This window comes from Scyliorhinus canicula, chromosome 13, assembly GCF_902713615.1.
Source record: "Scyliorhinus canicula chromosome 13, sScyCan1.1, whole genome shotgun sequence".
Classification (NCBI taxonomy): Eukaryota; Metazoa; Chordata; class Chondrichthyes; order Carcharhiniformes; family Scyliorhinidae; genus Scyliorhinus; species Scyliorhinus canicula.
Window position 1 is genome coordinate 119,246,406 of NC_052158.1, and position 24,512 is coordinate 119,270,917.

General features: G+C 45.3%; 1 protein-coding gene across 4 annotated transcripts in view; it reads left to right on the forward strand.

Annotated features, from left to right (window-relative positions):
- Positions 1 to 24,512, forward strand: part of clcn2c (chloride channel 2c) — a 677,449-nt gene that overhangs the window by 281,082 nt on the left and 371,855 nt on the right. For 3 of the 4 annotated variants that reach the window (XM_038815641.1, XM_038815642.1, XM_038815643.1), the window contains one exon: positions 4,013 to 4,144. The exons of the other annotated variant lie outside the window; for it this stretch is intronic. In XM_038815641.1, the coding sequence (XP_038671569.1) occupies positions 4,013 to 4,144 (132 nt within the window). The remainder of the gene's footprint in view (positions 1 to 4,012; positions 4,145 to 24,512) is intronic. 4 annotated transcript variants of the gene reach the window in all.

Here is a 24,512-nt window from a genome sequence, read left to right on the forward strand (position 1 = left end):
CTGGATCGTACCTAAGGGCCTACTGCCAGCAAGGTGAAAACTTAGCTTTTTGAAGGAGGCACAACAGGCATCAGCAACTCACTGAAATCATCAAAATGAAGCCTAAAGCCCAAATTTGGGTAGACCTTGCACCGTATGCTGGTGCATGCTGTTGTTTCTGCATCTGGAAAAGGACCTAAACTGTTTTTACCCCTATTTGTTCTTACAAGTCTGATTCATAGATGAGATCATCATTTCAACCCAACCTTGGGCTGAGTGATGAAGAGCACTTTTCACTGATTACTTATCTGGAAGAAATTCTGGCAATGCCTGTCCCTAACGGGCATACATTTCCAATATCCAATTCTGGATCCATCCCAGCATCGCAAGTCTTGGAATAGTACATCTTCCATTCCAATATGAAATATTATTTACATGATCATTCTCTCTTATTTATTTTCCCGAGCATATTAATAATTGCGATGTAATAAAAATGATCAGTGTTGTATGTGGTGGCATTTTGTAGGTCACAAACAAGAAGTAAGCTCTGTTAGACTGCTGATGTTCCTCAGAGAAGCAGCATTCAGTATTAAATCCTGTTGGCATTTCAGGCTCTGGGTTCTATTACTTCATACCTGAACATTAGTTTTAACATGTTGAATCCCTGATGTGCACTGTTGCATTCATTGGGAACCATTTAGCATTTTTAATGGCTCAAAAGATAATGCAACGTCATTTATACCAAGTAAACTTAAAGGAATAAATAAATATCTCACAACTTTGACTATTTCCAAACAAAATACATTTTGCATTCAAAAGAAAATTAATTTGTCAGCTGCTTAAAAGATTAAGACTAAATTAGGAGGATTTCATTAATGTGGCTGGTTCTAACAAATGGGTGTCACAATTCTTTTGTACTCTTATTTGTGCAAGTGTTATTGTGCAACAGATGCCCACTAAGATTATACTTTTACCTTTATTTTGTATAAGTCATTTTTCTGATTATGTGGACCGTACCACACGCCAGTACTTTGGTTTTAATATCAAGGATTAGCAAACTCCACAAGGATTGGCATGTACCGAGTGTCGAATCTTTACTGCGAAAGACTTTGGATTATGGGCCGGGGAGATACAGAGAATTAGCAATCCACTCTGAGTTTAGTTCAATACACAATCAGCCACTCTTCTGTGCTCTGAGATCTAAATTTCAATGTAAACTTTTTGGATGTTTAAAGGGTATTATCAACTCCAAGTTTTCAGCAGATATAATTCCTAGAACAGTCATATTGACCAGTCGGAAGACTTTGCTGTTGCAGATATTGTGCTAATTTTTGCAATAGGCACCAATCTGGCCGCTGGCCTTGATGAAAGTTGCCCAGAAAGTTCTAGCGATCTGTGTGTCATGGACTTTCGCTTCCCTTGCCTGGTGGCAGTTTAAATCTGTCACTATGTCAAAGGGATCTGCAACAGCAGTGATGTCAGCCAATCATATTGAAGTATTCTCACAGACATCAAACCAGCAAGTTAAAATGGCTGATTGTCCTTGTAAGTTTTCAGGCAGTGAAGTAAATTATGATTGAATTTTGATAGAAACTAAAACATCAATATAAAAGCATTTCTTGTATAATGTGTAATTTTTTACCATCAAATATTGACATTCCACAAATATAAACGTGGCTATTAAGAACCACTGAGGGTTCTATCACAAGGCTCTTGGAGGACCACTAGATTTATTTCACTAACTGGAAGCTAGAACTAATCTCTCAGTTGCTATATCCTCATGAATTCAAACTGAGATAGAACTCCACCCATGTCCCATTGGTGAACAATGGAATTAATATTTTCTTTGCTTGAAATACAGGCAAACTAACCAACGTTTATTTTCTTTGGTTCAGCCCACTTTGAGCTGCTGTCTTTACCTAGACCAAATCTACCACCATGTCTGTCTGTTTCCAAACTGAGCAGCTTACTTATGATATCAAGCACCCAGATAACTTAAACAAAGGAATCTTCTACACCCACATTCCATCTCTTTAACAGTAGAGCATGCTTTGGCATGGGCTCAAACAGAAATATGAACAAATTATTATTCCTTCAATGTAACTCTTTGATTCCATCTCTAATGGAGTTTATAATTTTCATTTTCAGAATTCTGGCTTTTAAACTTATTTTATTGAGATAACAGTAGACACCATGGCTGGGATTTTCTGAAATCCCAGCCAAGTGTTCATGCCGGCATAAACACCGGAATGGTGTACGCCGGAGTCAAGGTGTCTCCTGGTCCAGCGATTCAGTGGTCCTCAGGGGGCCAGCACCGCGCCGGAGTGCTGCGTGCTGCTCCAGCGCTGAAAGGCGGCCCTGCACTGCTGCCTCGCATGCACATGACGGCCGTCTCCACGCCGGCGCATGCGCGTAATGGCTGTCTCCGCGATGGCGCATGCGCGTGATGGCCGTCTCCACGCCGGCGCCTGCTGTAACGGCCGTCTCCACGCCGGCGCATGCCGTAACGGCCGTCTCCACGCAGGCGCATGCACGTGACGACCGTCTCCACGATGGCGCATGCACGTGGTGGCCGTCTCCACGCCGGCGTATGCGCGTAATGGCCGTCTCCACGACGGCGCATGCGCGTGATGACCATCTCCACACCGGCGCATGCACGTGACGGCCGTCTCCACGATGGCGCATGCACGTGGTGGCCGTCAACATGGCAGAGATCTACAGCGGGGCCCGCGCGGAAGGATGTAGGCCCCCTCCAGATCGCGGGTACCCGGCGATTGATCGCCCCCAATCACGGCCTGGACGCCTTGGAGGCCCCCACTGGAATCAGATCCTCCCGCATACCCCCTCTCACCAGGACGGCCACCGCGGCCGCGGATCCGAGCTCCCGCCGAGTGGTACCAGGTTGGAATCACGCCAACGGTACTCGGTGGAAATTCGGCCGGTGGACTGCAGAGATTTGCCACTGGGGCTGCCCCGACCGGCGCCCCGTCGACGGCGCGATTGGCGGCGACTCTCCGGTCGCCGGAGAATCGCGACCCGGCGTCGGAGCGGCATGGCGGGAATTTCCCGAGTCACCGGTGATTCTCCGAACCGGCACAGGCTCGGAGAATCCCGGCCCATAACTCCACCAAGAGGTCCAGACATCAAATTTGACCTTGCAAGATAATTAAACTTAGGCTTTTTGAATTGCATTTATATCAGAGATATTACCAGCTTCTCAATCAGATGCCCTGATTTAAAGGGGATTGAATTCTTAAACTGTAGGTTATATCCTAACAAATAAACCATTAATTCAATTTTTGAAACACCATCAGCTGGATTCTCCGCCCCGCCGCACCACATTTCTGCCTCAACCCGTTGGCGGGATTCTCCGTTATGCCGGCCGGTCATGGTGTTTCCCATTGTGGGGCACCGTCGGGTAACCCCCGGGCGCTGGCAAAATGGAGAATCCCACCGGCAGAGAATCCCGCCCCATGCCTATGTTGAAAATGAAGGAAATTTGTACTTAATAGAACATAGAACAGTACAGCACAGAACAGGCCCTTCGGCCCTCGATGTTGTGCCGAGCAATGATCACCCTACTCAAACCCACGTATCCACCCTATACCAGTAACCCAACAACACCCCCCCCCCCCCATTAACCTTATTTTTTAGAACACGAAGGGCAATTTTAGCATAGCCAATCCACCTAACCCGCACATCTTTGGACTGTGGGAGGAAACCGGAGCACCCGGAGGAAACCCACGCACACACGGGGAGGACATGCAGACTCCGCACATACAGTGACCCAGCCGGGAATCGAACCTGGGACCCTGGAGCTGTGAAGCATTTATGCTAACCACCATGCTACCGTGCTGCCCGTTGCACGGTAACATGGTTAAGTTGCAATAACATTGAGAGAACAACATAGAAGCTCATGAAACTAGATCCCACTACTTTTTTCTTGGTTGGCTCCCTATTAAATTAATTGTTGTAAATTGTCTCATTGATTATCCACTATATTCTGTAACAATTGCCATTTTTTAATCTGCAGTATGCACTGTGCGATGTCAGACGTTCCTCATCTCGAAAGTGGGGGAAGATTGGATTTTCCTGATACTGCTAGGATTGTTGATGGCCTTAGTCAGTTGGGCCATGGACTTCACTATCGCAATGTGCCTGCAAGGTAAGATGAGAATATTGCTCTTGATAAATTAAAATATTGAGCTCCGTAGGAACGTAGTCAACTAAAAATGCCGCCAACCATCCTCCACCTGCTTGTCCTGTCAAATTGATGGATCTGTATGTTATCCCACTGCAAGCTCACAAATCAATGGAAATCGGTTTCCTTGGAAAAGGAAGAGGTAGATTTTTTGTGGACTTCTGTCAGTGCTTAGTTGGTTGGTTTGAAATAGTTTTATGAATCTGATTGATATTGAATGCAAAAGCATCCCAAATCCCAGAAGGGAAACTTGGAATGCTGGTTCTTAATTATTTATTTTTGCAATGTGGAAACAAATATGAGAAAAGAGATGAAACCTAGGGCTGGATTCTCACATCCCACCGCGCCACATTACTGTTTCAGCATGCCGGCGGGATACTCCGTTACGCCGGCTTGTCAATGGGGTTTCCCATTGTAGGACAACCCCACGCCGTCGGATATCCTGCATCCCGCCGGCGGAGAATCCAGCCCCTGGTGAGGAAAGGATCAGTCTTATTGCAATTTATTTAAATAACACAGCGGTTATTAAACTTTGAAACACACAAGAAAGGCTTTAGGTTTTAACACTATGAGCCAAATCCAGCAAATAATTATGACACAGGAACTTTAGCTTTCAATTGGGAACCATTCTTCCCGTTTAGAGTAGAATATATGGGGTCCCATACGGACAACCTCTTTCTTTTCCTGCACAACAGTTTGATTTTCTCTGAGAGACCTCTGCTTTGTAACCGGGCGTGGCTACAATCTAGGTCCCTAGTCTGCTAGTCTCCACTTTGCTTAACAAAGTACTGTTTCACACTGCTACTAGGCTAATCTGCATCTCAAGTCTTCAGTACAGCTAAATCCCTATCAGTTTCTATTTTATCTAATTCTTTCCTTTTTATTTCATTTCAACTTGCTAGAAATAGATAATCAACCAATTAGACTGGAAAAGTTGGATTACTTTTGCAATTTTACCCGAATCAGGCATTTTTAGCTCGTTTCAAACCTTTTTGCATCTGCTATGTTTGGGTTTCAATCAGTGTGCATCAGATAACTCAGGAAAATGGAGTTGTAAGGTTTTGAAATTGGTTCCATAGTAATGAGACTGGTAGAAATGCAGTCATATGTGAAAGAAATTATTACCAAATCCCATGTTTGGCCTTGGACAACCCAACTTGACTCCAGTCCGTTGAAACTGGAATCAGGATTCATCTGACTGTTTTCAATCCGAAACAGTAGCTTAGTACATTGTAGCAAGTTGGTGGTGGCCAAATGATTATTTGATTATGAGTAGGTCATGGTTCAGATAACGGCAAATGGTGCTTAGATCTTGCTGAAATGCAGATATCACGCACATTCATTTAGTCTCTGAATGCTACCTTTGCTTTTCTTTTAAAAATTAAACAATCCAGATTTACAGATTTCAATACGCTCACCTTTTTGAGGCTTATTCAGCTGTTCCTTAAACAATGACAATGGGATTCGAGCCACAAAATGCCTCTTTCAATACTGATAAGTACACTGAAATGATAAATAATTGTTTTGTGATGAATGTAGAAACTTCAGATATATTGGATTATAAGTGGGTGGTGAAGTAAGGGTTAAAAGCCTGGATTAAAGTGTGTCTGACTGCTGCAGTCATGTTTTTAAATAATCTCAGTTTGAAACACAGCAAAGCTTTTGGGTGCCTGAGGTGCAATTAACTGCCGTAAATGCTTGGAATACTGCAATTTTGGTTTGGTTAAGGGGATTCTCTGGGAGTTAATTTGTTTTCATCTTGGTGAACTATTGTCATTGCTGGGTGGAGCTAAGGCATCAGGGCTTTTTGAGAAAGTATTTTTCAGTTTCAGTTCTGATTCTGGCTGAAGCTGAGATCAGGTAAGGCAGTTTGTTCTGCCTGTAGGTTAGTTAAAATAAATTAACTATTTAAAACATTGAAGACTTGTCTGAGGACAAGGGGGGGCTGAAACAAACCAGTTGAAAACAGCTTTTGAAGTGATCAAACCAGAGTTTCTGCAGGGGTCGGACTAGAGTCTGATCTGTTCTGTAAAGCAGTGTCAGGAGATCTTGTTCTCGAAGAATAACTCTGTCAAGCAAGTATTCCTCTGTGCCATTGGTATTTAGATGGATTAAGAGCTGAGATAGTCTATTAAGCGGAAATAAAGATAGCAAGTAAGGGCACTGCTTTCATTGTGTTGAGTAGTATTGTTTATGGGGTGATTGTAAGCTATTTTGTGGTGTGATGACAAAGTTTTTAATACTCTGTTAGTAATAAAGTTTTGTTTTCAAATACTATATATCTCCATTTCTTTTTGCAAATGCTCCTAGAGTGAAGTATCCTTTCCTCACAGTCTTACAAAATTAAAATAAAATATTGGGGGTTTGGTCCGGTATCCTAGGCATTGTTGGGTCTGGTCTGGGATTGTAATAGGTTTCATTCTTCTCAGGAAAGAGATTGCGCAAACATTAACTCCTGGGATCTTAATGCATATGTCAAGGTTATTGAGCGAATGATGATACTAGCCCACTGATATGATTGTACTTTATCGTTGTTATTTGCGGCAATAAATGGCAAAAGATTAAAAGAGCAATCGACCCTGATTCCATACACCAAAACTGCTTTAAACCAAAGTAGCATAACACCAACCTCTTGGAAGCAAATCATTTCACTTTCGGGCAGCAAGCAGAGGAGGGGACAAAAAGCTTACAGTTTGACTTGCATTTACCTTCAAAGAACACATTGGCTCCAATATTTATGGGGAGGCTGCGAGGTGAAAGCAGTGAATCCAAAAGTCTTCATTTTAACAATTTATTAAAAATGCATTTATGGGTGTGGGTGTCGCTGGTTAGTCCAGCATTTATTGTCCAGCCCTAGTTGTCCTTTAGAAGGTGGTGGTGAGTTTCCTTCTTGAATCGCTGCAGTCCTTGAAGTGTAGGTACACCCACTGTGCTGTAGGCCTCATGATCATTTTCTTCCTTTTCCTGGTCATGAAGCAGACCAGAAAACTGAGGTTATGAGGCAAAGGGCTTGGTCCTCCTGACCCACAAAGTGTTCTGAAAAGCACATCCTTGGTGAAACTAGTGGCTCCCATCTCCATTTGGCTCTTATCTCTCCCAAGTCTTGGGAAACCTTGCAGGCAGCTGTTAATTTGGAGTGTACCTGTGGGAGCATAATTCAAATATTATCATGAATTTTCTCACCTCTCCAACATGGGTGACACACGTACCATGCTACCCAGCGCCATAAAGTGGCAGGGACATGAATGAAGGATGGTAAGTTTACCCATAGTAAACTTTTCACAAGGAGATAAGAGCAGGCGTAGGTAAATCAGCACTTCGAGCCTGCTCCACAATTCAGTATGATAATGGTCGATCCTTTATCTCAGCGCCATCCTCCTGCACTCTTCCTTCATGCCTTTAATGTCTAGAAATCTATCTATCTCCTTTTGTGTGGTAGAGAATTCCCACACAACCGGACAGTTATTCATCAGGGCAGCACGGTAGCACAGTGGTTAGCACAGTTGCTTCACAGCTCCAGTGTCCCATTTTCGATTCCCGGCTTGGGTCACTCTGTGCGGAGTCTGCACATTCTCCCCATGTTTGTGTGGGTTTTTCCGGATGCTCCGGTTTCCTCCCACAGTCCAAAGATCTGCAGGTTAGGTGGATTGGTTAAGCTAAATTGCCCTTAGTGTCCAAAAATGGTGGTGGGATTACGGGGCTAGGGTGGAGGTGTGGGGATAGGATGGAGGTATGGGCGCTCTTTCCAAGGGCCGGTGCAGACTCGATGGGCTGAATGGCCTCCTTCTGCACTGTAAATTCTGTGATTAGTCAAGGGATCGGGCAGGTTTTAAATAAACCGTATTTTCTATCCAGTCCTCTGCAACATGAATAGTGAAGAGATTCATGGCTTGCTGTCTCCCACCCATGAAGGAAGCAAAGTAAAAGGTTAGAAAATCTAAAAATGGATAAACCAATAAATGGTTTCATCTCATATCGCTCAGCATGCTTTGATCAATGGATATAAATATCTCCCCGCTTATTAATATGTCTCTTGTTGCTCGTGCAGAAATATTTTATAAGTGTTTTTATAAACCTATTTTGCATTGTGCAGTCCCTTGGAAAATTAGAATAGGTTGATAAATGCCTTTTTTGTCTTTAAATCTGAACAGACTGATGGGCTCATTCTTGATTTTGACATCAAAGTTGCACTTGCTCTTTGTAACACTGAATCTGTTTTTCAGCTGAAATCTGATATTGTTCTAAAACTTCCATTAGTGCTCTTCTGTGGCACTTCAACATGACATTGCAAATGTAATAGAAATGAAAAATGGGTTTCCTCTAATAAAGTTTCAAGTCCAGTTAAGGCATCAAAGCTTGGAACATCTTGATTTTATTGTAAGCCAAACTGTTAAAATGAAAAGTATCAGTAAGAACCCCGTAAAACAGCGGCACTGTAGTACTGTGTAAATTGACTTTCTATAACTGATCTGACGTGTGTTATTTCCCTTTTAGCATTCATAGTCCTGATTTAGAAATAAATCTTCACTGTGGTTGCACAGAAGTGTGAATCCTAAAGTTCCTAGCAAGGCCTTTGCATTTTAGGTGCTAAGTCATTTAGAACATGACAGTAATTTATGTTCAGAGTGCTTTAGTTGCCTTAAGCCGTGCTGCATTAAAAATATTTAAATTCATCTTTTAGGGAGAAGGACTCTGGAAGTGAATGTCCGATATTGCCCTCATCATGACGACTCAGCTGGCCTGCTCTTTCGGAGAATAAAGTCATCTTCAAATTAATTTACGTTAATACTTGGATTTTTTGCCATTTTGGCATTTTAAATTCAATGAAACTTTGAAGGAGGACAGGAAGATCATTTATGTTCCAATATCCTGACAGTGAAGTGTGGAGCCTTTGCCTCCACTTCTCAGTCTTACTCCCGTGCCTATCTAAAAGTTAGTTCTGGGTGATATTTTATTTTCAATCTGAATATTTCTTTCAACCAATATGAAGAGCTGGAGTTTCACTCTGGACTTGGTATTTCTCAGAAAGGCAGCAGCGATGGGACAGTTTTTATGTGGCTGCAGCTGTCCCTAGGTGCTGATTTGAGTAAAGAATTTATTGAGAGGGAGGAATTAAAACATAACCTAAAATTAATGAATATATTCAGTTTAATTTTATATATGTGTATCTACATTTTTTCTCACGTACGAAGATGTGATGTTCTTTGTAGTAAAGGAAGGTCACCGCCAGTCAGTATGTATGTCTAATTATAATGGTTTACTTACAAACAGTATTTACACAGAGACTTTCACAATGTTATCTGAAAATGAGCCAAAGTTACTGAGGGTGCCATCTTGTCTTCTTTGAAAAGTCCTAAAGACGACCTTACTATTTGTAATAATGGCGAAGTGGTGCCGGATATACTTTTAGTGACATTTCTTAGTGTCATAAATGATGGCCACGCATTCCTTTTTTTAACTATGAATATCGCTGTTCCTCATCAGATCAGGTTCTGATATATATCCAATGGGTCCCTCAGACCCGTCTTCCGTTAAATGAAATACTACAGTTCCAACTCCGTACAGTGACACATCACACAAAGCGCTACTTTAGTCTTTGAATCAAAATGTACCATTAAGCTTGAAGATTGAAGTGCTTGTTTCGCTTGATTGAAAGCTTTTTGTGGATTCGTCCAGTACCATTTTTGGTGCTTCTTCGACAACACAGCGTTGATAAATGAGGAAGGAACCATCTGTGGTAGTTCTCATCTGTTCTGAGAGATTCTTAGGGAGGGTGCTTGTTTAATGGCTCTCACTTTATCTTCCATTGGGTGTTGTCCTTGGGCACCCTCCCTGTATTAAAGATAAGTCACCTCATTCGCCTGAAAGGTACACTTTTCTCTCTGCGGGAGTATTATGCTTTCTGGAACTGCCTTAACTTTATCCAGATTTGTCAGATATTCTTTCTCAGTGGACCTTGTAATCAGGACATCATCTAAGTAAACGATAACTTGGGCAACCCTTCCAGTAAGGTCTCCATAGTGGGCTGGAAGATGGCACATGCTGATGAAACCCCAAAGGTTAAAGGTGTATATGGTGCCATAAGTGTTTGACACCTCATCTAGTTGCAATTTTTGGTAGGCTGGTTCATGTCCAACTTGGTGTATGTCAGGGCCCCAGCCAACATTTCATGCAGGTCCTCTATTTTGGGTATGAGGTACCTGTCCAGCTTCACAGCCTGGTCACCTTTAACTTACAGTCTCCACAAATTCTGATTGTCTCATCGAGTTTAACTATGGCATAATGGGTGCGGCCCACTTAGCAAATTGTACGGGGTTGATGATGACCTCTTTTCCTGCACCTGTAGAACTCGGCTCCTTTGAATTTATCCACTACTCGGAGTGGTTTCCCTCATATCAAAAGCACTCTGTGTTACTCCGAGGCTGCTTAAATCTTCAGTATTCAGTGGTTTTTCCTGTTTCTGTACTTAATTCACTGCCTGAGCCTGACCCCATGCCATACCATTATTACCCACGGTTTCCCACCCTAACTGGTGGACTTCTTTTTTGCCTTGTAACTCTCAGGTACCTTTTGTGGCACTCTCCATTGTAATCATTTCTAATGCCTTCTTGAAAGTCAACTTTGACAGCCAATAGTTTATTTTGTATGGCTGCACTATTCACACCATATACTAGCCGATCTCTTAGCATATCATTTAAAGCTAATCCAAAGTCGCAGTACTCTGCAATCTGCTTTAGCCTGATCGTCTCCATCAAGGCCCTCCCTGTCAAGTTAAACTTTGCAATGTCACTGAGGCTTTAGAGTAATAATGTCCCTTCGCTAGTTCTACTAGTTCTGCAAACGACTTTGTATCAGGAGCCTCTGGAGATTTAAAGCTATGAATCAGATTATAGGTCTGGGTCCCGCAAGCGGTAAATAAAATGACTTTGGTTCTATCCTCCCCTGTATTCTGTTAGCCCTGATAAAATACTCCAGCTGTTCAATATGCTCCACCCAATTCTCAGTAGTAGGGTCGAAGGGTTGTAGCTTCCTGAGGAGATGTATACTTGTTCTCTCTTCCTCAGGCTTTTGCAGTTTTTCAACAATACTCTCATCAAATTCCTCACTGCTAACCAAGTCGCTCTGATTTACCTTGTCACCAAGTAGTAAAGGAAGGATTAGCGACCACAAGTCTGTATGTTTAACGATTTATAATGGTTTATTTACAAACGGTATTTACATAGTCTTTCACAATGTTATCACTTCTCACTCTGGAATATGATGTGGAGATGCCGGCGTTGGACTGGGGTGAGCACAGTAAGACCTCTTACAACACCAGGTTAAAGTCCAACAGGTTTGTTTCAAACACTAGCTTTCGGAGCACTGGTCCTTCCTCAGGTGAATGGAGAGGTATGTTCCAGAAACATATGGGCAGCACGGTAGCATGGTGGTTAGCATAAATGCTTCACAGCTCCAGGGTCCCAGGTTCGGTTCCCGGCTGGGTCACTGTCTGTGCGGAGTCTGCACGTCCTCCCCGTGTGTGCGTGGGTTTCCTCCGGGTGCTCCGGTTTCCTCCCACAGTCCAAAGATGTGCGGGTTAGGTGGATTGGCCATGCTAAATTGCCCACAGTGTCCTAAAAAGTAAGGTTAAGGGGGGGGGGGATTGTTGGGTTACGGGTATAGGGTGGATACGTGGGTTTGAGTAGGGTGATCATTTGCTCGGCACAACATCGAGGGCCGAAGGGCCTGTTCTGTGCTGTACTGTTCTATGTTCTATATATATATAAAGACAAATTCTTTTGTCACAGCGTCTGCATGGTCTCACCAATGTACCACGCTTCGGGACATCCTTTCCCACAGCATATGAGGTAGTCAACATTGGCCGAGTCGCACGAGTATGTACCGTGTACCTGGTGGCTGGTGTTCTCACGTGTAATGGTGGTATCCATGTCGATGATCTGGCACGTCTTGCAACGATTGCCATGGTAGGGTTGTGTGGTGTTGTGGTCGCTGTTCTGAAGGCTGGGCAGTTTGCTGAAAACAATGGTTTGTTTGAGATTGCGCAGTTGTTTGAAGGCAAGTAGTGGGGGTGTGGGGATGACCTTGGCTAGATGTTCACAGTAAGAAGTCTTACAACACCAGGTTAAAGTCCAACAGGTTTGTTTCAGACACTAGCTTTTGGTGCACTGCTCCTTCCTCAGGTGAATGAAGAGGTATGTTCCAGAAACATATATATAGACAAATTCAAAGATGCCAGACAATGTTTAGAATGCAAGCATTTGCAGGTAATCAAGTCTTCACCTTTGACAACAAGTTCTTCATCCAGACGCATGGAACAGCTATGGGGACCAAATTCGCACCACAATATGCCAACATCTTCATGCACAAGTTTGCACAAGACCTCACCGCACAGGACCTTGCGCAATGACATCAATAAGTTCCATCCCACCATCAGACTCACCATGGACTACTCTCCAAAATCAGCTGCATTCTTGGACACACCCATCTCCATCAAGGACGGCCACCTAGGCACTTTGCTTTACCGCAAGCCCATGGATAACCTAAAGAAGCTCCACTTCTCCAGCTTCCACCCTAAACACATTAAAGAAGCCATCCACTATGGACAAGCCCTCCGTATACACAGGATCTGCTCAGACGAGGAGGAGCGTAACAGATATCTACAGACGCTGAAAGATGCCCTCGTACGAACGGGATATGGCGCTCGACTCATCAATCGACAGTTCCAACGCGCCACAGCAAAAAACCGCACCAATCTCCTCAGAAGACAAACACGGGACACAACCGACTGAGTACCCTTCATCATCCAGCACTTTCCCAGAGCGGAGAAATTACAACATCTTCTTCGCAGCCTTCAACACGTCATCAATGAAGATGAACATCTCACCAACGTCACCCCCACACCCCCACTACTTGCCTTCAAACAACCACGCAACCTCAACAAACCATTGTTTGCAGCAAACTACCCAGCCTTCAGACCAGCAACCACGACACCACACAACCCTGCCATGGCAATCTCTGCAAGACGTGCCAGATCATCGACATGGATACCACCATTACACGTGAGAACACCACCCACCAGGTACGCGGTACATACTCGTGCGACTCGGCCAATGTTGTCTACCTCATACGCTGCTGGAAAGGATGTCCCGAAGCGTGGTACATTGGCGAGACCATGCAGACGCTGTGACAACGAATGAACGGACATCGCGTGACAATCACCAGGCAGGAATGTTCCCTTCCAGTCGGGGAACACTTCAGCAGTCAAGGGCATTCAGCCTCTGATCTCCGGGTAAGCGTTCTCCAAGGCGGCCTTCAGGACACGCGACAACGCAGAATCGCCGAGCAGAGACTTATAGCCAAGTTCCGCACACATGAGTGCGGTCTCAACCGGGACCTAGGATTCATGTCGCATTACATTCATCCCTCAGCATCTGGCCTGGGCTTGCGAAATCCTACCAACTGTCCTGGTTTGAGACAATTTACACCTCTTTAACCTGGGGTTACCCCATCTCTGGATCTGTAAAGATTTAATTACCTGCAAATGCTCGCATTCTAATCATTGTCTGGCATCTTTGAATTTGTCTGTATATATGTTTCTGGAACATACCTTTTCATGCACCTGAGGAAGGAGTAGTGCTCCGAAAGCTAGTGTTTGAAACAAACCTGTTGGACTTTAACCTGGTGTTGTAAGACTTCTTACTGTGCTCACTCTGGAATATACTCTGGCAGCAAAGGTTTGCACTCTGCAGCAAGATCACCTCACTTGGGGGTTGAGGGGAGAGGGATTGTGTGTGTTAATGGTGACTATGGGTGATTCCTGATTCCTTTTTGTCATTTGTTTATGTTAACATGCGGGCCAATATCTGGGGTTTGGTGGGAGGATGGGATTGTTGTTATTGATATGGGGATTGACATTACATTCGTTACTGATTATTGTTTATTGCTGGGTGTAAATTTGGGAGAAAATGAGAAAAAGGAGGAGAATTTAAAAAAATATTTTAAAAATAAGATCACCTCACTTGATTCCCATTGGGTATTAGGGTCACGTGACCTTCTTGATATACACCCTTTAGAGGGGCCAGCTACTAGACTCTTGAAGTTTTATCAATTTACTGATTGACTTTTAGTTTGCATGCAAGCTATAAGGATTGTCTGTGCTGGGGAATAGAGTATACAAACAAGCTGAATTTTCACCAATAAAGTGAGAAATTAGAGCAAGTTTGTTTTTAGGGTCAGAAACCCACCTCTGCTAAGAAACTCATTAAAGTTGAGACTTCTGGTGGCAACCGTGCTGTGAATAGTCACATGTTTAGCAACTCCTCCTCTTGGTAGTTCTTTTCACGGCCTTTGAGCTGGACTTTCGCAGAAATGTTTTCTAACATAAGTGGATAAAAGTGAGAGGAGGAGAAAGCGACCCCTATTCTATGGAACTCCGCTCAAAAAGTAATCACAAAAGAAGGAATCAAAAGCTGGTTGGGAGTGAGGATCTGAGCTTGGTGGCTGCAATGGCAGAGAAGCCAGGTCCGGCCCCGCCAGCTCAACGGTCGATGGATCAGTTGGTTATATACCTGGATGAGAAGTTTGCCCGGCACCATAGGGAGTGTGCGGAGGACCTGACCAAGGTGGTAGCCTCGATTAAGGAGGTTGTCGACCGGATGGAGGTGACAGTGATGGCTCAGGGACAGTCGATCCAAAAGCTACAGGAGCAGGCTATGGAACAAGAGGAGCAGTCCACTGGGACGGCACTGCAAATTGGCATTTTACAGGATCGTCAAAATCGGCTGCTGGAAAAGATGAAAGACATATTATGGTTAGTGGGAAACTGGAGGGAACTGTTGGTAAATATATATGCCCCAAATTGGGATGACACCGTGTTAGTTAGGTAGATGCTGGGAAAAATCCCAGTTATGGGTTATGGGGGGTGATTTTAACACGGTCTTGGATCCTAGGATGGACCTGTCGAGTTCCAGGTCGGGGAAAGTATCAGCAATGGCGAAAGAGCTGCGGTGGTTCATGGAGCACGTGGGGGGTGCCGATCCGTGGAGATTTGAGAGGCCAAGGAGCTAGGAATATTAATTCTACTCTCATGTGCACAAGGCGTACTCCAGGGTCAATTTATTTTTACACTGGACAAAACATTGTTAGCGGGGGTGGTGGATACAGAGTATTCAGCGATCGTAGTATCAGACCATGCGCCACATTGGCTCGACCTACAGGTGAACACTGGAAATTCTCAGCGCCCACAGAGGGGGCTAGATGCAGGGCTGTTAGCAGACGACAAGATATGTGAGCGAGTGAGGGAGGCCATTCGGGGTTATATAAAAAACAACACGGAAGAGACGTGGGTTGGGTCGTGTGGGAGGCATTGAAAGCGGTCATCAGAGGGCAATATATTTTGATTCGGGGCCCATAGGGAAAGGGCTGAACGGGCAGAGCTGGACAGGCTAGTAGGAGAAATCTTGCATGTGGATAGGATATAAGCGGAGTCTCCGAATCAGAAGCTCCTGAAGGAGTGACAGATGGACTCAAATGGATTTTGGGCTCCTTTCCACAGGGAAGGCGGAGGGACAGCTGAGGAGGGTAAAAGGGGCAGTATATGAGAATGGGAAGAAAGCTGACAGGATGTTGGCACATCGGCTGAGGGAGTAGGAGGCGGTGAGAGAAATAGGGAAAATTAAGGATGTGAGGGGGAAAGTAGTGAGGGACCTGGGGGTGGTTAATGATGTGTGTTTACTGAATTCTATTGTCGTTTATATGAGCCGGAGCCCCTGGGAGGGGGGGGGGGGGAGGAGAATGAACCAATTCCTGGAGAGGCTAGAGTTCCCGAAGGTAGATGAGGAGCTGGTGGAAGTCTTGGGAGGTCCAATTGGGCTCGGTGAAGTGATGAACGGATTGAGGGCAATGCAATCAGGTAAGGCCCAGTGGAATTTTATAAAAGGTTTTCTGGGCTAATGGGACCACTGTTAGTTAAGGCTTTCAATGAATCCAAGGAGTTGGGAGTACTTCCCCCAACGCTATCACAGGCATCAATCTCTCTTAACCTGAAGCGAGACAAGGACCCAGAGAGCTGTGGATTGGACAGACCAATTTCCCTTTTAAATATAGACTCTAAATTACTGGCAAAGAATTTGACCACCAGAAAGAGGACTGTGTCCCGGAGGTAATAGGTGAGGATCAGACGGGATTTGTGAAGGGCAGGCACCTGACCTCCAATATTAGATGGCTTCTTGATGGTATAATGATGCCAGCTGAGGGGCGGGAGGCTGAAGTGGTAGTAGCCATGTATGCGGAGAAGGCTTTCGACCGGGTGGAGTAGACATACTTATGGGACAGTTCAGGCAGGTTTGAGTTTGGGCAGGGATTTGTGGACTGGGTCCGACTGTTCTATCAGGCCCCGGTGGCAAATGTGAGAACCAACCGAACGTAGCGGGTTGTATTTTAATCTCAGGAGAGGGACAAGGCAGGGATGCCTGCTCTCCCCATCACTGTTTTCCCTAGGCATAGAGTCTTTAGCAATGGCCCTTAGAGCACCATGTTCCTGGTGACGCTAGTGGGAAAGGTCCAGACGGTGAAGATGACAGTCCTCCCAAGACTGCTTTTCTTTCTTCAATGCCTTCCAACTTTTGTCCCAAAGGCTTTTTTTTTTTAGAAAAATAAACGTGTAGATTACAGGTTTTGTGTGGGCGGGGAAAATACCGAGAGTAAAGAGGGCACTCCTCGAGCGTGGTCGCGGAGAGGGGGGCCTGGCCCTCCCAAGCTTTATTAATTATTACTGGGCGGCCAACATATCGATGGTCAGGGAGTGGGTAGTAGGGGATGCGTTGGCCTGGGAGCGAGTGAAAGCGGCATCCTGCAAGGGTACAAGTTTGGAGGCTTTACTAACGGCGCCCCTGCCGTTCTTGCCGGCTCGGTACTCTAGAAGCCCTGCGGTGGTGGCAGCCCTAAGGGTGTGGGGGCAATGGAGGCAGCACATGGGATTGGAGTGTGGTCTGCGATTTGCAACAATCACTGGTTTGTCCCGGGGAGGCTGGATGGGGGCTTCAGGAGGTGGCAGCAGGCAGGGATCGAGAGATTTGGGGATTTATTTATCCAGGAGGGCTTTCCGACCTTCAAGGCACTAGAGTAGGAGTTTGAGTTACCGGGCGGCAATGGGTTTCGATACCTTCAGGTCCGGGACATTGTACGAAGGCAGGTTCCTAGCTTTCCTCGCCTCCCCCTGAGGGGACTACAGGATAAGGTGATGTCAAAAACTGGGGTTGGAGAGGGGAGGATTTTGGAGATATACAAGGAGTTGATGGAGTAGGAGGGGGCCCCGATCAGGGAGGTGAAGCGGAAGTGGGAAGAGGAGGTGGGAAGAAAGCTGGAAATGGAAAAGTGGGAAAAAGCCTTGAAGAGAGTCAATTCATCCTCGTCCTGTGCCAGACTTAGACTGATCCAGTTCAAGGTGGTCCACAGGGCCCACAAAAGATTGCCCGGATGAGCAGGTTCTTTGAGGAGGTGGAGGACAGGTGTGGGGGTAGCCCGGCAAACCATGTACATAAGCTCTGGGCATGTATGAAGTTGAGAGGATTCTGGCAGGGATTTGCGAACGTTATGTCAGAAAGGGAGGGTAACTCCGAGTCCAGGACTGGCATTATTTGGGGTATTGGATGATCCGGGGGCCAAGCGGGGGGAGGGAGGCCGATATCCTGGCCTTCTCGCTGGTGGCCCGGAGACGGATTTTGCTTTGACGGAGGGACTTGGAGCCCCCAAAGTCAGGTGTGTGGGTTAGCGACATGGCAGGGTTTCTCAGCCTGGAAACAATCAAGTTCGCCTTGAGAGGATCAACACAGGGGTTCGCGCAGATGGCAACTGTTCATCGACTTCTTGACAATTGAATGTCAGCAGTAAGGGGGCGGTGACATGGCGGGGGGGGGGGGGGGGGTGTGAGGAAATAGGAGGCATGGCAGTGTTAATTAAGGACAGGAACTCAGTATACGGGTAATTAGGGAATAGGGCGTGGGCAGTAGGAGACATTGTTTTTTAGGTTTTTTGCATGTGTCGGCCCACGCGGTTGTTTAAGAAATGTTAATGTGTTAAACTGTGAAAACTGCAAATGCTTCAATAAAATATTTTCTAAAAAAAAACTCATTAAAGTTCATACTTTCACAGTGGTGAGCCCTTAATTAATATGGAGACAGGGTTCCTTTCTACATGGTGTGAGTGGCGTAAGAATGAAGGTAGATCAGATAAGAGTGTGACTTATTTAGACTCGCATGGCAGTCATCACTGATACTAGTGGTTGTACTAATGAAGACATTTTCTGACTGCTACATAGCCTTCCACTTCACCTGAGGGAAGCAAAATGTCACAGGGGAGCTGCAGGCCTTGCACCCAGAGCAGGGCAGATCCCGCTTCATTGCCAACCGAGATCTAGTGCTGGAGGCTGTGATGGGGAGGAAGGAGGTCCTCATCCAGGAGGGTGGCAGAAGGAGGCAATCTCATCGTGTAGCAGGGGGTCCTCTCTGTTCAGTGTCTTCTCCCTCTGCCTCTCTTCCTCTCTCACTTCCTGCTCAACCCCCACTGAGCTGATTCATTGCAGGGTCTCATTGTCCTCAAGCTACATATTCTGTAGGTTCATGTTATGGAGAACACAGAAACCACCACAATGAGTGAGACCCTTTCAAGAGAGTATTTTGGGCATCAAAATGTCATTTTCAGAAGGCCAATGGCCTGCTCAATGGTTGTACTACTGAGAAGGCGTCATTAGTTGTAATGCCTCTGTATCCTGGTCTGGGGTTCTTGAAGACAGGTCAGTAGCTATGTCTTCAATGCCCCTCGGATCATCTACACATGTTTGGGGAGCGAAGTTCTGAGGCCGTGTGGACTGGTGGAAGATGAAGGTGCTATGGCAGTTGCCAGGGAAGCGAGGGTAGACATGGACTAAGTTCTTGTTGTGATTGCAGACTAGTTGGACGTTTGGAGAATGGTAGCCCTTCTTGTTGATGGATCTCATTGGCTGGTTACTGCATTTGGTGTCTTGTTGATCATGTATGAAAATGCTGATGTCCTGCTCTTGGGGAATTCAGTAATGGAAGGGTTTCCTCCAGCTGCTCCAGTTTCCCCCCACAGTCCAAAGATGTGCAGGCTAGGTGGTTTGGCCAAGCATAATTGCCCCTTTGTGTCCAGGGATGTGCGTGATAGGGTGGGATGGACGGGGGAGTGGATACGGGGAGGGTGTTCTTTCGGAAGGTCGATGCAGACTTGATGGGCGGAATGGCAGCTTTCTGCACTATGGATTTTGAATCTGTGATCGATTCTAATTTTATCACTTACTGCGACGGGAATTGAATACAAAGGTTCGGGAAGTTATGCTTCAATTGTATAGAGCACTAATGAGACCACATTTGGAATACTGTGTACAGTATTGATCACCTCATTTAAGAAAGAACGTAAATATGTTGAAAGCAGTTCAGAGAAAGATTATCAGACTAATACTTAGAATGGGTGGGTTGTCTTATGAGGATCAGTTGGACAGGTTGGGCTTGTATCCACTGGAATTTAGAGGCGACTTGATTTGAACATGCAAGATCCTGAAGGGTATAAACAAGGTGGATGTGGCAAAGATGTTTCCTATTGTGGGAGAATTTTGAACTACGGGCCACTGTTTAAAAATGAGGGGTCACCCATTTAACTGAGATGTGGTGAACCTTTTACACCTGTGTCGCGAGCCTTTGGAACTTTCACTGAAGAGGCGGTGGAAAGAGAACCTTAGAATATTTTTAAGGTGGACGTGGATAGATTCTTGCTGAGCAAGGGGTTGATAGATTATCATGGACAGGCAGGATGCAGAATTGAGATTATCCAATCAGTCACAACATTATTAAATGGTGGAGCAGGCACGAGGGGCTGAATGGCCTACTCCACCTTGTTCGTATGTTTCTGTGACTGGCTCCTCATTTTTCACTTGCTTGCCTTCAGTTGGTCAGTTTCTGAAGGCATGGGTAACCTGTCCAGCGCTCCAAAAATCATCACTTGCGACAATAGGAAGCTCTTAATGAACTTGTCAGCTATCATAATTGAACTGACTTGTAGGGATGACGAGAATCCTGTTCCACCCAGCCGTTCATTCTGCACATTATTTCCAGCTCCGGGATTGGTGCCTTGAAGCGGGCACCCTGCCCGATACTTGAACATTTGGAGCCCCTTTCCCCTGACATTTTCAAGACCCCCGAGAGGCCCCAAGAATTCATCCTATGTTTCAAGTCCACAACCAGTGACTGCATCAAGGATTCTTATTTGTGCTTTGTACCAATCAGATATACTCAGTGCTGTATTAATGGGCTGCAGCCCTCACCCTCAGAAATACATCAGCATTGGACAAGCATGACATTTCCATTTGTCGTTTCGCCTCACCCTTCTGGCCATTGAATGAGATTGACAAATTAGTTTAGAATTATGAATTATTTTGTGCTTTGAACTTTTATCCACTGGGACCAGCCTTAGGTTGCCCAGAATTAATTTCATTTACAAGCCATCCATAATTGTCATCCTTTGTGCAAAAGTTTGGAAACTTTGCTTAGTTTTACTCCAAACTGCACATTGGAAAGTGGCAGATAACAAATCTTTTTTTCGACCCTGAAATCTTCAATCAACTGTCGTAGGAAAAAGTGAACAAGTATGCTGGAACTATAGTCCCCTCGTAATTTGCCAGATGATATTTTAGTCTGTATTCTCGACTGAAATGTCCAGATTCCAGAGGTGAAGGAATAGCGTTATTAGTTACATCACTAACTCTTCATTGTTGGTAAGTGAGATTGATTTCCTTTTTCTATCAGAGCTGTATTGAATTCTAGTGAGAGGGATAATGGTCTAACTTACAGCTGCACTCAGCCCTCCCTTGGTGTTAATCATTTCAAAACTTAATCATTTTCATTTTGGTAGTTAATTATAAAGCAGTTGTTACAAAGTCAAAAACAGACATTTTCAAAGACATAAATGGATGAATGTGGCTAATTGGGTGGGTCTTTCAAAGAACAGACACATTAAGTCCATTGGTGAGCCATGATTCTGTGAAGTAGGTGGAAGGAGGGAGATTGAAGAAAGTGGGACCAGCTTTCATGACCGTGTTCAGAAGAAAGCATGAATGATGCGTGGACCAGAGTTGAGGGAAAATTCTAACATGAGAACTATTTATAGAACAAATGTATTTTATAAATCAACCCTGCAGTATTGGCTTATTTATTTATTTTAAAACATTCTAATCATCATTTATAGTCCACCAAGCTTCAAAATAGTTCAGTATTCCATCAGTTAGCTGTCTTCTTGGCATTCTTGTCTTGATATAAAATGGATGAATGCCAATGGGTCAATTATTGGTTTGTCAGCATCTGGCTCTCTCCTTGCAATGTCGACTCATTTTTTGCCAGCTTCTGCATTCCTTCGCTTTTCACTCCTGCCTTCACTGCAGTCCACTAGCTCTGGCGATCACTGGCAACTTGCTCCCAATGCTTGCGGTCCATGTCACCGAACTCATATCATGTTTGCAGGCATCTTTGAAGCAAAGGGGTGGGTGTCAAGTGGGCCTGGTGCCGGTGGCAAGCTCGCTGTATAATACATCCTTGGGGATCCTGCTATCCTCCATGTGGCTCACATGTCCAAGCCATCCAAAGAGCTGCTGGCTCAGTATGGCATACATGCTGGGGATGTTGGCTACCTTGAGGACTTCCGTGTTAGAGGTGCGATCCTGCCACCTGATGCCGAGGATTCATTGGAGGCAGTGGAGATGGAATATGTTGAGGCGTTGTTCTTAGCTGGCGTACATTGTCCAGGTTTAGCTCAGTTGGCTGGGCAGCTGGTTTATGATGCAGAACAAGGCCAAGAGTGTGGGCTCAATTCCCACTGAGGTCAGTCATGAAGGCCCCTCTTTCTCAAACTTGCCCAATGCCTGAGGTGTGGTAACCCACAGGTTAAATCACCGCCAGTCAGCTCTCCACCTCAAAGCTGAAAGCAGGCAATGGTCATCACGGATTGCGGCGGCTTTACCGTATATTGTCCAAGCCTCACTTCCGTAAAGAAGAATACTGAGGTCGCAAGCTTGAAACACTCAGGTTTTTGTGTTCCATCTCAGTACGCCATTTTCCCACACCTTTGTGGTCAGTCTGTACATAGCAGCAGTTGTCTTTCTAACGTACCTGTTGATTTCTATGTCGAGATATAGGTTGCTGGTAATAGTTGAGCCCAATTAATTAAACCCTTGGACCATTTCCATGGTGTGGTCACCAATGTTGATGGAAGGAGCATTTCTTTTAAGGGGCAATTTAGCGTGACCAATCCACCAAACCTGCACGTCTTTTGGGTTGTGGGGGGTGAAACCCACGCAGACACGGGGAGAATGTGCAAACTCCACACGGACTGTGACCCAGGGCCGGGATTCGAACCCGGGTCCTCAGCGCTGCAGTCCCAGTGCTAACCACTGCGCCACATGCTGCCCTTGGATGGAGCATTTCTTTTTTTTTTCTGAATTTAGAGTATCCAATTCATTTTTTTCCAATTAAGGGGCAATTTAGCGTGTTCAATCCACCTATCCTGCACATCTTTGGGTTGTGGGGGCGAAACCCACACAAACACGTGGAGAATATGCAAATTCCACACGAACAGTGACCCAGAGCCGGGATCGAACCTGGGATCTCGGCGCATGAGACAGCAGAGCTAACCCACTGCGCCACCATGCTGCCTAGATGGAACATTTCTGACATCCAGTCCTTGATAATTTTCTTGAGACTGACGGTTAAGATAAATTCATTACAACATTTTCGCTGGAGTTCCAAGCAGAGCTCCACCCAGAGGTTCATTTGCTGGCTTTGGTCAGTGATTGTTTTCCCTGATTTAGACTGCGGGGGGGGCATTCCTCTTTGTGGATGACCCACTGGCTTTCCTGATGCCTGATGCACAATCAATGGACACGGAACGTAGGTGAAGTCCGAAACGAAAGGCTTTAATTAGCAAGAAGTGAGTCCGGCAGCAGACGTACAGGAAATGGCCTGGCTGCAGGGAACACAGGTTCTTATACCCCGCCTCGTAGGTGGAGCTACCTTCCTCTTAGCCAATAGGGATAATAGGCACACGATACCTGGGCCCATGGGCAGCGGGCCCTCTGCACCAATGGTAGCTCACACTCCCAGGTACCGTAATGCCCCTAGTCATACTACCACATTGCCGTCAGATATTTCTCTCATGTTTGCGGTGTCAGACGCTAGCTGAATAGATGTTGCCAGTAGCAGAGTGCCCAGCTGTACTTCGTGTGGTTCTTCTGGCAGCTTTAATTGCTAAAGATGCTTTCTCTCTGGGGGTTTGTTTATGGTTCAGCGGAGAGTATATTTGTAGTCCAGCAGGGTAGTATGCTTACAGTTCAGCAGGACGGTATGTTTGTAGTTCAGCAGGCCAGTGTGTTTGTAGTTCAGCAGGACAGTGTGTTTGTAGTTCAGCAGGCCAGTGTGTTTGTAGTTCAGCAGGACAGTGTGTTTGTAGTTCAGCAGGCCAGTGTGTTTGTAGTTCAGCAGGCCAGTGTGTTTGTAGTTCAGCAGGCCTGTGTGTTTGTAGTTCAGCAGGACAGTGTGTTTGTAGTTCAGCAGGACAGTGTGTTTGTAGTTCAGCAGGACAGTGTGTTTGTAGTTCAGCAGGACAGTGTGTTTGTAGTTCAGCAGGACAGTGTGTTTGTAGTTCAGCAGGACAGTGTGTTTGTAGTTCAGCAGGCCTGTGTGTTTGTAGTTCAGCAGGACAGTGTGTTTGTAGTTCAGCAGGACAGTGTGTTTGTAGTTCAGCAGGACAGTGTGTTTGTAGTTCAGCAGGACAGTGTGTTTGTAGTTCAGCAGGACAGTGTGTTTGTAGTTCAGCAGGCCTGTGTGTTTGTAGTTCAGCAGGACAGTGTGTTTGTAGTTCAGCAGGACAGTGTGTTTGTAGTTCAGCAGGACAGTGTGTTTGTAGTTCTGCTGGACACTGTGTTTGTTGTTCAGCAGGACAGTGTGTTTGTAGTTCAGCAGGACAGTGTGTTTGTAGTTCTGCTGGACACTGTGTTTGTTGTTCAGCAGGGCAGTGTGTTTGTAGTTCAGCAGGACAGTGTGTTTGTTGTTCAGCAGGACAGTGTGTTTGTTGTTCAGCAGGGCATTGTTTTGGCAAATATGACTGGTTCCATCTTTTCAAAGTTTGAAGCCAGTCTACATTCTGCTTCTCGTGTTTTCTAAAGGTGATCATTGCTGAGTTATGGATGATGAGCTCGATTTAACGGAAACATTTCTCAGTCTCATTTGTGGCGGTTTTTTTTGGAAGTATCCTGCCTGACGCCCCTGCTGGT